The sequence below is a fragment of the Marmota marmota genome, unplaced genomic scaffold (genome assembly GCF_001458135.2).
Source record: "Marmota marmota marmota unplaced genomic scaffold, marMar, whole genome shotgun sequence".
NCBI lineage: Eukaryota > Metazoa > Chordata > Mammalia > Rodentia > Sciuridae > Marmota > Marmota marmota.
Window position 1 is genome coordinate 8,336,102 of NW_026000019.1, and position 17,015 is coordinate 8,353,116.

At 33.1% G+C, this 17,015-nt stretch overlaps 1 protein-coding gene across 5 annotated transcripts in view; it reads right to left on the reverse strand.

Annotated features, from left to right (window-relative positions):
• Positions 1-252: 252 nt before the first annotated feature.
• Odr4 (odr-4 GPCR localization factor homolog) overlaps positions 253-17,015 on the reverse strand; it is a 38,401-nt gene continuing 21,638 nt past the window's right edge. For 2 of the 5 annotated variants that reach the window (XM_048809829.1, XM_048809827.1), the window contains exons 13-16: positions 16,783-16,854; positions 9,862-9,969; positions 2,546-2,612; positions 253-798 (exon numbers count right to left, since the gene is read on the reverse strand). In XM_048809829.1, coding sequence (XP_048665786.1) covers positions 780-798; positions 2,546-2,612; positions 9,862-9,969; positions 16,783-16,854 — 266 coding nt within the window. In that variant the 3' untranslated portion in view covers positions 253-779. Of the gene's footprint in view, positions 799-2,545; positions 2,613-6,594; positions 8,553-9,861; positions 9,970-16,782; positions 16,855-17,015 lie in introns of those variants that run through there. The other 3 variants (XM_048809828.1, XM_015491693.2, XM_015491694.2) reach the window with 3 other exon arrangements.

Sequence of the window (17,015 nt, forward strand, 5' to 3'; positions counted from 1 at the left end):
ACCTCGGCCACCTACCTCCTTCGTTGTCATGTGTATTCTTTCTCCCCAAATCACTACTCCAAGCATCATTACTTATTTGTGGACTACTACCAAAATTTTGGTTTTTTGATTTCTTCTGGACCTCTGCTGCATTTATTCTTCTACATTCATAATGCTTCTCGTGTGTGCTGTTCCTCTGCCCCACACTCTTCACTTTCTTTAGATTTCATGGTCCATCATTCCATTTCTTAGCCCTTCTTTGCTTTCAAGTTATTCATAAAATGAGACTTCCAAATACTGCTATTTATTTTTTTCTATTCTATCCTATAAGAAGTTGGAGACCAGTAGAGAAAAAATTGTACAATTTCATTCATTTATTTACCACTGTGTGACAATTCCACCACGTTTCTTTGATCAACCCAATCTCCTATTCTTTGCAACAATTTTCCTAAATACTTATTATTCTCATTCTTCTTCAATCTCAGAAGATGACCTTGCAAATTTTATAGAAATCTGAAGGTATCAGATGAGATCATCTTCATCTTTCATTATCAAACTCATAAACATTTGCATCAATTTTCTTCATCCTCTGAGCTGTTATATAAGAAGAGACATTCCTTCTCTGAATACTGATTCACTTATGCTTTAGAGTTGGACTTCCCACCTTCTCAGGAGTCTTAAATTCATATTTTCTTAGTTCTTCACGGAGCTATATTCCTACTTCCACACACTCAGTCACTCCCTTCCATTAGTATCTTTCCCCTTAATATGCGTGTCCCATTAGGTTGCAAGTCACTTTCTTAAATTTCAGTTTCTGAACTGTTGAAAAGAGTGTAATAAAAATGAAAATATTTTGTAACTTGTAAAGTACTCTCTGATGAGAGTTAGTTTAATGTTATTAGAATTTGTTCTAACCTAGAGAGCAAAGGAATTAACTGACTTCCCAAGGCTTTATTTCTTATTTGGCAGATCTAGAGGTATGCCTCAATTCTCTATAATTAATAGCTATTTATAATTTAAAATGAGAATGTTTTCAATAATGCTAACTTGAAAGCATAGAAAGAATTATTTAAAATCTTCGTTTCAATTATTCTTGTTTAGACAAGGATATTACAATCTAGCACCAGAGCTTATTGACATTCAGAATTTTAATCATAGCATTTGTATCTGGTGTATCTACAACTAAATTGGATTTGACTAAAATAGAACCTAAGACCTGATTAAACTACTTCATCCCTATCATTAATTCCCCTCCATAACTCTATATACAAAAGAACTCTTTAACAAACTGAACAAATTAAATGAAGGATCTTTTCCAAAAATGTCAAGTTTTCTTAATTAAGAATTTTTGCACAGGGCATTTTCAGGATTAGAATTTCAGAAGTCCTACAGTATAACATAAAATGTGGCTTTATTTGATGGTGTCAAGTGTATAATATATTTTAAAATATTTTTTTAAATGTGAAAAAAGAAGAACTTATTTTTATTATTAAGACAAATATAATAGTTATTTACCCAAATATTTACTCTAACTATGTGTCCTGTGGATAGTAATTAATGTGTATTTCAATTGTATTCATCAAATTTGGACCTAGTCAACAATTTTTTGCCCAACTTCCAAGAAGGTTGTAAAAAGCAATTGAGATAATGAATATGAAAGCACTTTCAAAATGGCAAAAGCAAGGACAAATGTTCTGTCATTTCTAAGTCACTTTTATTCTTTGTCCTTAATAAGTAAAAATTTATTACTATTTTAATTTACATTTTAAAAGGTTGTAAACTTCATTACAACTCATTGGTTACCTTTAGTGAATATTCATTAACACTGTTGACATTCCCAGCATAAGTATTCATTAGGTTAAAGTAAGAAATCAAGAGCAGTTATTTATTATGCATTGGTTAATTTATATTTAGTCAAAATCTTAAGGTGAGACTCAACAAATATTATGAGCTTGCAATAGAGCTCAGATCAATCCTTTGTTGGTAATACATTACGAACCTCTTAACTGCTGAACTTCTAGCAGTAGGTACAATGAAAAGACATTACGTATGTCCACAAAATACCACAGAAGAAAGGCAAAGGGAGGCGCTATGGCAAAAGGCAAACTGTGTTAAGGGTAATATATGGAGTATTTAAAAAATTTTTTTTAGTTGTTGATAGACCTTTATTTTATTTATTTATATGCAGTGCTGAGACTTGTGCCTCACATGTGCCAGGCAAGTGCGCTACCACTGAGCCCCAGCTCCAGCCCTGGAGTATTTTTTAATATTAACTATTTCCTTAGGGAACTCCTTTGTCTCTTCTTTCTCAAGTTTCTTTTTTTTTTTTTTTTTTTTACATGCGTGTAGTTATAAATCCAGTCATGACTGAAGACCACTATCATTAATTTCTTCCCTTTCTACATGCATGCACCATTTGGTCACCCCCACTGAAAGTTGGGCTGCTTTTCCCCTTGGCAAGGAAACCTGGCTGGACCTGTGTTTGCTTTGACCAATTGAATTCAAGGAAGTGATATTCTGGAGATTCCTAATCCGGGCCCTAAGATAATTGATGAGATCTACTTACTTTCTCTTTGAACACTGAATGTTGGGACCCTTCCTTTTGGATTTCAGCCACAATTTCAGCCACGACTCTGTGGAGAGGTCGTGTAGGAGAATCAGAAAAACAACCATGTGGATGAGCCATCCTGGATTTTATAGCCCTTAAATAATGAAAGCCCTAGCCAACATCATGTGGCCCAAAAACCATCCAGCTGAGCCAGCTAAGCCCTTCATACCCACAGAATCAGAAGAGACAACGGTTGTTCTAAGCCAGTAAATTTTGAAGATGCAAGTTATGGAGCAAAAGATAACCAAAATAGAAAATGGTGCCTAGACACAGGGTACTGCTGAAGCAAAGTCAGAATATGTACCCTTAACTTTGGAACTGGGCAAGAAATAGAGGATTTAGGGTTTTAACTAACAGTGGTGTCTAGAACAATGAAGAAATTGAAAGGCAACCCTTGTTATGAAAGGCAATAAATACTTTCACCTGTAGTAATGTGAAAGGTAAGACTAATAAGCCTGTGAAAACTGCTAAAGGGAAAAGGCAGATTAATATATTTATGACTCTAGCTAAGATTTCCAGGTAGGATACTGAAAATGCCAAATGACTTTTACCTGCCTATGATCAAATCTGAAAAGAAAAAAAAAATGAGCTAAATAAGCTGTTCAGTTTTGAAACAAAAATCTAGAAGAAACATAGAGAATCAAGAACACCTTTTCCAGCCATCTATTTCTCCTCAAGGAAGAAATGACCTCAGAGTAAAGATCAAATTCAAGGAATTGCTGGTAAACCATAGAATCAGGATAAGTTAGGATCAAAATAGAAAATATGCCTCTGTAATATCCTTTAAGACTTCCGAAATATTTAAGCCAGTGCCTATAAACCTCTTAACCAGACAAGAAGATTCTAAGGATCTCACAGACCTACAGGGTAGACCATTTAGCCAGATAATGAGTATTTAAGACTCTTGTCTCTCCACTCCTGATTCTCAGCTAAAAGTATAGACAGACCTATCTTGAAGAGATTTGTAAGTGTGCCTTTTGTCTAATGGAGTTGATAACTTCATTCAAAGGACACGCAAGGTGCTTTTAAAGGAATTACACACTCTTTTAAGGGATAGAAAGTACAAAATGAAGAGACTTCTGGGTCTTCAATCTCCAAAAATCAGGAAGCAGTTTGAGAAAACTACTCAGCTTTAGTTCTCATCTATTATTTACCTTTGTAGTATGAGAGATTGAACCTAGTGGTGCTCTACCACTGAGCTACATCCCCAGCCTTTTGAGACAGCATCTTGCTAAATTTCCCAGGAAATTTTTCCCTAGTCACTGGGATTATGGTTGTGCACCACTGTGCCTGACCAGTGACAGTTACTCAGTGGATGACTCCAAGCAGAGTCAGTATTTCATAGGAAATAGCTAATAGCTGAGAATCACTTTGGGGGAGAATTAGGCCTTAATCAACATACATTTTCTTCTTCCAGAATCATGATGAATTACAGACATGTACTCAATTGGCATTCTGAATTGCCATAGCTTATTCATTGTTGTGTGTCACTCATTGCACCTCTTGAACAAGGGTATCTGCTGCTTGACTATTGGGTGCTAGATGAATATGGGGAAAAAACTTGTTTCCCTAGTTTCATGCATCTTCAGATAGAGAAATTGCAGGAAGTATTCCTCATATGTACTTGAAACTGATTTAGATCAAACTAGGCATTGAGCTTGAACCTGATGCCATGTTGAGATGAAAATAAGATTTCTTGGGATGCAGTGAATACATTCTATGGCCAAAAGGTATATTAGACATCTCCAAAGATGGCTGACTTCAAGCCTGTCCTTTCTTTTGTATGTACTTCCTTTGTGAATTAAGAGAAAAGGGTTGTTTTTTTCCTTCTTCTTTAATCTAGGCTGACTCTGTAAATTAGTTTGGCCAATACAATTCAATGGAAATTATATTCTGGGACTTTAAACCAGGGCCCCAACAGAACTCCACATCTCTTTTCCTCTTCTTGAAATACTCATAATGCTACTTCTTGAATCCCAGGCACCATGATAGAATACCAAGTCAGATGGAGAGGCTACATAGACGACTGTGATAGCTGGATTCCCAGCTGCCATATGAATGAACTTTCCTGTTTGATTCAACCCCAATCTAGTTCCTAGATTCACAGAATTGTGAGAAAAATTAAATACTTAAATATTTTCTTATGCAGTGCTAGAAACTGAGCACTAGTAAACTCTACCACTGAGCTACATCCATAGCCCTTTCAATTATTTTTTCTTAATTGAACTCAGGGGTGCTTTACAACTGAGCTGTGCCCCTAGCTTTTTTATTTTGAGAAAGTGTCTCACTAAGTTGCTTAGGGCCTTGCCAAATTGTCAAGGACAGCCTAAAACTTGGGATCCTCCTGCCTCCACCTCCCAAGTTGCTGAAATTTCAGGTGTGTGACACCAGACATATATTTTTTAATGCACACCATCTTTATTAGTACTGTCACATTTCTAACTTTTCAATCTATTGAATGTAAAATGGTATTTATTGTGATCTTAGCCAAGTATTTAAGAAGTTAAATATCTTTCGTGTGTATAGTCACATCCTGTTAAAATACCTGGTTTGTCTTCTGCTTATTTTTCTACAGGACAATATGAATAGAAGGGAGATAATGGGCATCCTTGTTGTGTTCCTCATTTTTAATGCATATAGTAGTCATGATGCATGTTCTCTTTTAAGATGACACTGAATTCATTTGAATAGTGCTTCTTTTATGATTGATAAGAATTGATATTAGCCTATAGTTTTCTTTCCCCTTACTAACATGTCTGATTTTAGGAAGCTATATAAGTCTCATATACTCAGCGAGAAAGTATTCCCTTGACATGTGTGCTTGGAAAATTTGTATAAATTTTGGAATAGTATATCTTTGAAAGGGGTAAAACTTACTCTAAACCTTGGTCAGGTGTTGCCAACATTTTTTAAATTTCTTTTTACTACAAAACAGTATTAAGTCCAGTTTTTCTCTCTTCTTGAGCCAATTTAAGTAAATTGTAGTTTTCTGGAGTTTAGTCTATTTTGTCTGTTTTCAAATATGTGAGCACTAAGAAGCTCTTGGTACTTTTTCCCCCATCTATGCTGTACCTGTGGGATAGAACCCTTTCAATCTTTATGCTGTTTACATGTGCTTGTTTTCTTCCTGTTCCATTATGCCAGTTTAGTTTTGTCATGAAAACAATGTCGATGTTATTAATCTTTTTTTTTTTTTAAAGAGAGAGTGGGAGAGAGAGAGAGAATTTTTTTATATTTATTTTTTAGTTCTTGGCGGACACGACATCTTTGTATGTGGTGCTGAGGATCGAACCCAGGCCGCACCCCCAGCCCTAATCTTAATCTTTTTCTAATTCATCAATTCATTACTTTCATTTCCTTCTACATTGTGTATTCTAGTGTTTTAAGTCAGACATTTAGTCATTTTCCCTAATTTCCTTTCAAAGTGTATTTCTACTCTATCAATTTTTAAAAACAAATTACTTAGTTAGATTCTCAGTACTTATGGGTGTGGTTTTTTTTTTCTTTTGACCTCCCTATGTCTTATTTTAGATGTTTTTCTTTTAAAACAGCTTATAGTTAAATTTTTTTTTTTAAAAGAGCTGACCAACCTGTCATATGACTAGGTAATTCAGTATACTTAAATACTAATACAAGACTGGTTACTATTTTTTGTTTCTGCGTGGTGAGGACTGAAGCCAGGGCTGGCACATGCTAAGCAAGTACTCTGCCACTAAACTATATCCCCAACCCTATTATCTTACTAGCATTGCCTCAAATCCCCAATATATTCCTTTATCTGTATTTACTGCCTTCCTATTCTACATTTTACATTTATTTTTTCTTGGAATGACCGATCTCCTATCTATTTTTTTTAGAGGTCACCCTTAAAATTTGACTGTATATATGTAAATAATCACTTTAAAATAAAAGCACCTCAGGACACTGTAATTTTAATCACCCTCTTCCCATTTTATAAGCTACTATGCAGCTTTCCAATTATATCCTTATTTGAAAATTCCACGTCATTCATGTTTTATAATAATATTTATTTACAACTATATTTGTTTACAGTTTATCATAAATGCCCTTCCTTTATGATTGTGTTATACAAACAACACTTTAAATTTACATATATTTATTATCCTATTTGCTTACTGGTTCTTCAATTCCAGATCATCCTTTCAGAGAAATTCTCCCTGTTGAAGATCATCCATTCGCAGTTTAAATGAAGGTCTGTTGACAGTCAATTTTGCTTCATGCGAATTCTAAGCTGACACTTTTTCTCAGATTTGAACATACCATTCTATCACCTTTTGGACACACTGGGGATACTATTGCTGTCAGGAAGCCTACTAAATATCTGTCTGTCTTGTGTTCACTGAAGATCTTTATGCCGTCTCTGGATGCTTTTGAAATCCTGTATTTGATATCATGCAGTTTACTCCATTAGGTCTAGCCATAGACTTGCTTTAAGTATGTATATATTGTAAGTATGATATATTGTACTTCCTGAATTTGTGAATTCACATTTTTCAAAAATTGTGGAAATTCTGTTATCTTTTCAAATATTGCCTCTTCTCCATTCTATTTTCTCCTCCTAGTCCTTACAGTTCTTTACTCCATATCTCTTACCTAATATTTTCAAGCTCCTTTTATTCTCCTTGCTGCTTCCTGGTAATGTCTTTAGACTTAGCTTCCAGTTCACTGGTCTCTTCAGCTGAATCTACTACAATACTCAGTATACCTGATGGTTACTTTTTTCTTATTTCAACAAATACATTCTCATTGCCAGGAGTTCCATTTTGTTCTTTTTCAGAAGTGGCTTGTGGTTTCATTCTCCATTTGGAGAACTCAATTCAATGTTTATTTTTTCCATAGGTTCTTTCTCATGCTAGCTAGTTTCACCTTGTGGCATGATATCTGGTCATGAAATAGTATTGCTAATCATTATCTATGGGAATCTTGGGACTTAATTACAAGTGTTTCCCTTCTGTTTCTGCCAGGAGCTACAGAGTTCTGTAAACTGAGGGCTATTTAATATTCAACTGTTCTGGCTAGGGCAGCATCTCAGATTCATATCTGGTGTTAAGCAAAATGCTTATAACAGTGCTGCTAGTGGTACCTGGCATGCAGGAAACCAAAATTCACTTGTATTAATGCTTAAAAATAGTACTCATGATTCCCAACTAAAAAGGTGTTCATTTTTGTGGAAGAGGAAAGACTGAGGTGTGATTTCTTAAAAGGTTTTTTCCTACTTCTTTTGAGCACATTCAAAAGCAGATTTTATTCAGGATCTTGTTGTTTTAAAGTATCTAGTCTATTATATTGCTGGAAGCAAAGTCCTATTTAATATATTTAAAAAGTTATAATACACTAACCTGAGAAAGCACATAATTTGTCATTTGTTATTCATTCAAATCTCTCTGGAAAGGTTCCTTAGCCCTTAATCACTTGAACACGTATCAGAAAGGTCTTCGAATACAAACAAAGCCCACAAATTACTGAACCACTTGGGAGAAATTTCTCCTGGGCGGGTCTAGTAGTAAGCTATTGTAGTCAATACTGTTTAAATGTTTAATGTCCTGATCAATATGTGATCTAGTTCAACAGGACTAACATCTGTTAATATCCCACATTTTGAACCCTTTCAGAAATGGATAATGCTTTGCTACATGCAACTCTCATCTAGATGCATAACTTTATTTTTGGAAACCTGAGCTGCCTATAATATAAACAGATGCTAAACAAGGCAGCTGGTGAATTCACGTTGGTAAGAAACAAACACACCTAATAGGCGTTGTGGTAGAAGATCTGACTGCTAGTGTCTTGACTACAGAGGGACTGTGTATATCTTTATTATTCATAGTTGTTGATCAATGTTCTCTGGATGATCAGGAAGCTCTTTGTGCCTCACCCTAATCACTGAAGTAATGAAAGGAGATACCCGCAGCAAGAACTGCAACTGCAAATGCTGCAATCACACCTAAAAGTAAAACAGACACAAAACAAATGGAAATGGAATGAGCAAAAGAAAGGCTTAACTCTTCCTAAGCTCTGAAATGCAGGGAATAGATGAGCTATAACACAGCACACACAGAGACATACACTTATACATACACTGTATCATAATACACACACATATGGTCTATACTAAAAGCCAGTGAAGTCTTAGCAGAAAATAAAGCTATAAGTTGAAAAATTAGACTACAAATGTTGGACAAAATGTCTTACACAGAGGTGCGCACTTGGACAAAAAGACAAAATAAATTCTTTCAAAGATTTCTATGAATATACACACATGCGCACAACACAGAGAACACACCAACCATCTCACAATACTAAGTTTAAGCCAAAAAAAAAAAAAAAAAGCAATAAACAGTCAGTGGTTTTCAAATATTAAAATGCAAAGTCGTCTGTGTAGCTATTCAAAACTATAAAAGCCAAGGTTTATAAATTCAAAGTAATAGTAAGTTGCAGTTGGCAACTTTTAGTTTTTCCTGATTATGATAAGTTAAAAAAAGAAATTAACCAAAGTCGTTCATACAGAGCAACGCACAGAGATACAAAGAATTTAGGTAATTCAGTAAAGCTTATCTAATGAGTGACAAGAACTACAACTAAATATCTGGCTCCTAACTATATAAGTAATAAATAATAATGTTTAGCATTTCTTGAATTGTTATTCCACTAAGCAATAATCTACTTTTTCTTTGTTCAAAAAATCAAAACATATTGAAGGTACTATTGCACTTCTTGGAGCATTTAAAATACAAAAGTGCGGGGCTGGGGCTGGGGTTCAGCAGCAGAGCACTTGCCTGGCAAGTGTGAGGCCCTGGGTTCGATCCTCAGCACCACATAAAAATAAGTAAATAAATAAAGGTATTATGTCCAACTACAACTAAAAAATAAATATTAAAAAAATTCATTAAAATACAAAAGTGCATTTTAGATTTCCAGACATGTATTTTGATTTTTTTTCATAAAACACCTCAAAACATTCTAGGAATACCACTTTGGCTTCTCTTTACTAATTGATTCAAAAAACTCTAGATGTTTTTCTTTGAAAACACCAAAAGCTTATGGGCTATGCCATCTTTGAGGGCACTTAGGTGATAACACATTATTTATAAACTTTTCTTCCTCAAGAACCCCGAACTTTCCATAATATTTAACAAATACTAATAATCTGGTATTAATCTAGTACTTTTAAGAAATAAAAATAAATTTAAAGTACTAAGAAAACTCAAAACCCAAATATTATTTTTTCAATGTTATAAAAAAAGGTAAAATACCTATGTTTTGCCGAATTTTCAACATTACTGTAGTTTTAATTGGTTGCTCCGGTTGTTTATCATCTTTGTGTTCCAATGAAGCTTCATTATTCACAGAGCTCATACAAGCTGTAAAAGATAATAATAAATCCAATATAAGATGAGAATTACCATTTAAACTGAGTTTTAAAGAACATACAATCAATACTGATTTTCTTCTACTCATCTTTTTTATAACATTATAAAATTACTCCTTATCTAATGTAGGTGAACTGCATATCATACAATATATGTCAAATATATTCCACTCATGGTATATGTTAAACAGGCATAGCTTTCCTATTTAACACAGTTTTATCATTGACCCAACCAGAAAGCTACAAAGCCAGTATCAAATGATTCCCAGTTTTTATACAGCTCCTGAGCTAAAAATAGATTACAAAAATAATGTGAAAGAGAGCTTATGTGGCTCTATTTTATGTACAACCAGAGATAGGAAAAAATGTGCTTTACATGTGTAATGTGAATTGTAATGTATTCTGTTGTCATATATAAGAAATTAAATTTTTTTAAAAATCCAAAAAAAGAATAAAACAAAAATATTTTTTAAAAAAGATTATTTATGAAGTAAAAAAAAAAAATTACTATTTGGCCTGATACAGAAAAAGAGTGCTGACTCTTGATCAAATCTGCAAGTTCAAATATACAAGCAAACATTAGAAATGTGACCTAACCACACTCTAAATGTTAAAGAGGACAAGTACATCACCCCATTTTACAGGTGGAAAACAAAACCTAGGAAAGTGCATAACTTGAGGGTCATGGGCATCAAGTGAGGATTCAAACAAAAGTTTTCTTTTAAGGGCTATGTAGCTCAATGGTATAGCACTTGCCTAGCATGTGTGAAACCCCAGGTTTGAGCCCTAGTACCCTCCCCAAAAGAGAGAGAAAGCATTCAACTAAAAAGAAAAGTTTTCTTTCTACTTCATTATGCTGACAGTGACTTATATAGATTGTCCTATCAGAATTTACTGAACACTGATTAAAAGTGACCTGATAACTTAGAGATTACACAGGGTAGGGATTTTCAATTTTCTTTTTTCCCCTCTAGTGCTGAAGAATTCTATGAAAACAAAAATCTGACAGAAAATCTCAGTATAATAGATGAAAAAAGTTACTACTGAGTTTGCATCAGGGGTGGAGGTTCCTGCAACCTGACCAGTTAGTTCCTTTCTTCTATCCGGTCTCATCATTCCAGAAGTGAGAGTGGAGTGCTGCTCTATAGAATTCTAGGAAACTACATCTGAAAACTACAGTTTCAGAGTACAAAAAGAGAAAAAAAAAAAAAAAAAAAACTGCAAAGAGACATAGTAAATACCATCGCTTAAATTTAAAGTAAAATAGCCCACTGTTTTAATTTAAAATGTCCTTACAGATATGTTTGTACCCCATTTTACTAGCATATGACCAGGAAGTTAACATATGAACTTCCAGCAATGGATACCCAGGGCACCAAATGGATACAAGGGAAAAAATTACCTACTTCTCATTAATTTCCCATGAAGGTAAGTTTACTATGGTTTTCAGAAATAATCACTAGTAACTACTTCACTGAGATCAAGTGCACCACCATTCTTTCTTCAAGTATATAACTAAAGTGCTTTAACTTGGACCAATCCTCAAACCCCACCCCCCTTTTTTTTCTTTTCTCACAGTGCTAGGGGCTAGTGAATGCTAGCCAAGTGCTCTGCAATGAATTACACCCCTAGCCCTTTTCTCCTTTTTTCTACTCTCAATCAAATTAATCAAAAAAGATGAGACAGTAATATTATGAACTGTCTCTATACTATTTAACAGTTCCAATTTCTCAAGGGCTATTATACTTTAGTTCTAAACTATAATTGGTCCAACAGCTTCAAATTTCCTCCAACTTCAGTCTATAGGTCTAAAAGTTGAATGGGACAGCAAAATTGTATTTATATTAAACTTTGGATCTTCTGTTAGCAAATATCTTGGCTAGGTTCTTTCCATCTTTGGGACAATAAAATCCTTGTATCAAACACACAACACTTTACTAAGACCCTAGCCTCAGTAAATATTTGTTGACAAAAAATTATCAATTTTGTTAAGTTCTAGGGATTAGGATCCAAGGATCAATAAAATAGTGATCCCTGTCTTTAATGAGCCAACTAGAATTAAAAAAAAAAATCTGTATAGATACTAACTTGTCATTAACTTTCATATGTCAGCCTAGGTCAACTTCACTCAGGTTTTTCAGAGTTCCCTGTTCTATGCTATTCTTCATTCTTGTAATTATCTAAACCATTATTTGAATATCAAATGCTGATCTTCCATATTCGCCTATAAGATCTTTAAACATAAATAGGTAAAATATTTATCTACCTGAACTCCATGCCTAAAACATGGTAGGTGTTCATCACTATTATTTATTGATACAGACTGACACAATTTATATGTCTGTCTGTTTTGGTGGGAACATAAAGGATTTAAACTCAAATCTCAAGACATTAGGTCATTTCACCAATATGTCAATGTTATTTGAAAATTTCGATATAAATAACATGACTTAATAAGAACTATTTCTTAAAATTAAGTAAGTCTAAATTCAGACAAATCTTAAATTAATCATGAAAGAAAGTAACCTTCTTGAGCAACTCTTAACAAAAGAGGAAAAAACGGCCATGTATACATTCAAAGTTGTTCATTCCAAGCTGCTAACGGGTAGAAAGGACTATTTAGAAGCTTAAAATGAAATGTTAAGACTTGAATTCCTTAGTTGATTGTCTTCTGTATCTTTTTTACTAAGTAAAGTATCACTATAGTTGGCAATTAGCCATAAAAATACAACTTTAGTGTTAACTCATTTTTCCTTTAAATCCTCAATGTTTAACTGAACAACAAAAATGAATTTCAGCTTTGATATCCAGACATAAACGTCAAAGATGAGTTTCACCAGATTTTAAAGGTGTGTCTTCATTTTTTTCAATCTGATACTATGGATAAAGTATGTCTGAATTATTAAGTTAATGTCTACTGGGGGATGACTAACACATCTAAGAAATTTTAAAGCCATAGTTATCCCTTACCATAAGTGAGTCATTTTGACAAACAAATTGTCCTTCATCTCTTAAGTCATTTAGAAGTATGTTATTTTAAAATACTTACTTGGCAAAACATGTATTTTAAACATAGCAACTATTTGGCAACTATATTATAGAACATAAATAATTAAATAATAATCAAGCAAATAATAATTTCAAATAACTTAGAAATAAAGCCAGATACTTAAAACAAATTGAATGTTCCTAAATGTGCAACTGATTTTAATTTTTTAATCTGAACATCTGAATTACTTTTTGTAGTTTACTTTATATGGAAATCCTAATTCCAAATGTTTAGGAAAATCTATGCATATTACAAAAAAACTTTCATATTATAATGTGAATCTTTTTTTATTTTTAAGGTGCTGGGATTGAACCCACAGAAGCTTTACCATTGAGGCACAACCCCACTCCTTTTTATTTTTTGAGATAAGAGTCTCACTAAGTTGCAAAGGCTAGCTTCACACTTTTGATCCTTCTTCCTCAGTCTCCCAAGTCACTGAAATTACAGATATGGGATACTGTGCCCAGCTTAATGTTTTTTTAAATATATTTATATATAAAATCCACAATCTAAGGTTTAAAAGTACTTCATATTAGTGGGTTCATGCTAATATTTAATATGATACAAACAATGCTAATGATAAAGCTACTGAGAGAGAACTGAGAAATAGGGTTAAAATATATTTAGTATGCATATAAGTAATGGAAAAGAAGAATGTTGTTTTGGTTCTTAAATCTCATTTATTTGCAAAAATGAACACCATGCAAAACTACGGAACTTTAAGTATAATTGGGATTAACCAGTACAATATAGAATAATTTATAAAATAGCTATGTGCTTTCAATGACCTTTCAGTGGAAATAAAATACAAAAGTAGTCATGATAAAGAATGAAAAAAAAAATGGAAAAAATTTACTAAAATTTTAAAATGCTAATGCCAAAATTTTGATACTGTAGATTATAGGTTATTGATAATACTTACTGCTTGTTAATTCTGATTAAGTTCTTAGGTACCAGTACTCTTAGGACCTTATTACATTCTCTGAATAAGTAATAATATATATGACATTCTATCTTCCAAATCAGATTATGGGCTTTTTTTTAAAAATATTTTTTTAGTTGTTGATGGATCTTTATTTATTTATATGTGGTTCTGAGAATCGAACCCAGTGCCTCACACAAACTAGGCAAGCGCTCTACCACTGAGCTACAACCCCAGCCTTGATTATGGGCTTCTTGAGGAAAGGAATCCAGTTATTGATTCCCATCTATTATAGCCTTGAATAGAGCAATGCTTAATATATATCTCATAAATAGACATACTAAATGCTGTAAACTAGAGTTACTATTTCTGGCACAACAACCAGTACTATGTATTTTCAAGAATTTTAAATGTTCTCTACCCCTTACAATGTTCTGAACTATTGAGCCATAAAATTATGACTATTATGTCCTTTTTAAATTCTAATCATGTTCAATATAGTGTACTACAAAAACCTTATAAACTTCATGTCTAAGTGTGAATAAAAAGGTGTGCTATTGTCGTAAAAAATAAATGCACAACACAGGGAACTATGAAAAACTTTAATGAAAGTGACCTAGTTTGAGCACATAAAAGTTAATGACAAGTTTAAAAAAAATTCTAGTTGATTCACTGAAGACAGGATCAGTATCTCATTGATCTTTGGATCCCAATCTCTAGGATTGACAAAACCAATAATTCTGTTGTCAACAAATATTTAATGAGTCCCTATGATGTGATGAGGCTAGGATCTTAGTAAAGCGTTAGAAACACAGTATGAACAACAAAGGCAAAAGTCCTTGGCCTTGTGAATTTTAGGAAATACTCAATAAATGCTTGCTGAACTACAAATATAATGGCTTCATAGAATTTTGAATTTATTAGATTTTAGTTTGTTTTGGGGAAGCTCATGCAAGGCTATCTTATAGTGGTAAATGTCTTAGCAGTGTTAAGAACATGAACCCCGTTATTAACTCTTTTAAAGACTAACTTTAAAAGCACTAAATAAAATAAAAGCCAGTCTGTACACTCTTACATTTAAAATACAACAACAAATCAAACATGAATTAAAAATATTTAAAATTATAGTCAAAAAATATAAATGAAATCTTTCTCTTCTTTCTGTTTTAGATCCAATTTTTAAAGAAACTTATTAGTGGGGCAGGTTTTGCAAACAGTGCTACCATTATTACTCCTTCCTTAGTTTATGACAAGCTACTTACTAAGAGTGAGACAAAGAATATGAAAAATATGAAAACCATATATGATAACAGATCCAAGATTCCAGCTAACAAATAAGAAACTAAATTGTCATGATCAATAATAAATTAAACTAGGATACTATAACAACATTCATTTACATTAAACAAGTTCCAAAGGACAGAATGAAGGACAACAGGCTAAAATAAGTATCTAGATGATGGAAAATAACACTCCTATAGTCTGTATTAGTTAGGCTCACAGGAAGGCCATAAATAAACCTGTCAGGAAAAAAGCACAGCTGCTAAACCAAGTAGCCTAAGTTAATTTCTAGTTCCTCCATTAACAGTAATATAAATGAGAAATTACTAAAACCTTCAGAGCTTAAATCCTCTTAAATGGAAAACAGGGTTAATATAACAGCATCCACATCACAGCAGCTGTTACAAGGATTAAATAATTTAGTATTTATAAAGTTTTTAAAACAGTAGCTGGCACACAGTAGGTTCTTTATTAACAATGGCTAATATTAATATAGCCATATATTACATAACAATATTTTAGTCAATGGTGGACCCAATATATGATATTGCTTACATAAGATTATAATGAAGTTGAAAAGTTCCTATCAATGAGTGAGGTCATAGCTGTGGCATTCATCTTAATGTCACAGAGCAACACATGACATGTTTGTGATTATGCTGCTGTAAACAAACCTACTGCGTTGCTAGTCATATAAAAGCATAGCACATACAATTATGCATTGTATATAATACTTGATAATAAACAACATCACTAGCTTATATATTTATTATACTTTTTATCAATATTTATAGTACAGTCCTACTTATTTAAAAAAAAAAAAAAGTTTACTATAAAACAGTATGCCACAACCTGAGGGTGTAGCTAAGTGGTAAAATGCTTGCCCAGCATTTAGGAGGCTCTGGGTTCAAACCCCAGGCCCTAAAATAAATGAAAAAATAAAATTTTAAAACAAAATAGCATGCCATGCTATGCCAGCATCAACTCTGGACACATCATGTTTAACCTGTCTCTTGACTGCATCAAATGTTGAGTAACTAACCAAGTTTGTGTAAAATACACTCTATGATGTTCACACAACAATAAAATTAACGAAAAACACATTTCTCAGAATGTTCAACTGAGTGTAACATCTCAATAAAGACAAGTCAGAGTACATATAAGGAAGTAGTGTTTTGGGGTTTTTTTTGAGATGGAGATCTCTTCATTTAACCCAGGATATCTGTCCTGAAACTCCTAGGAGCAAGAGATCCTTCTGCCTCAGTCCCTTTAGTAGTTCAGATTATAGGGACATACCAACACACCTGGCTCCAGTGTACTTTCAAAAAGTAGGTATTTTCTATCTGTTCAAGAATATACCAGAGTTACACTTTTAAAAAACATAGCTGCTCTTTAAAACTGAGCACTAAGCACTTTAGAAGAGTGCAGTTTTTTTTCTTCAAAACATTGTTCACATCATGATCAACATTAATCTGATTGGAAAAAACTAAGCCTGGGTGATCTTTCCTAACTTGATACTTCACTGACAGATTTGAAATTCCCCAAATACTTACTTGATTCACCATAACCAACAGTGCACTCTAATCCTCGTAGGGGGTGAGAATTAGCTATGCTAAGAGGAATAACTAAGAAATTAGAAAAAGAACTTTAAAAAATTGAAATATTCAAATTTCATAAACACCCACATTCAAAACTAACCTAAAAACTTTTTACTTTGACATCACAAGTTTCAAAGACAGTTAATTGCTCTTTTACTAAAGATTTATTGACATTTATACATAATTCC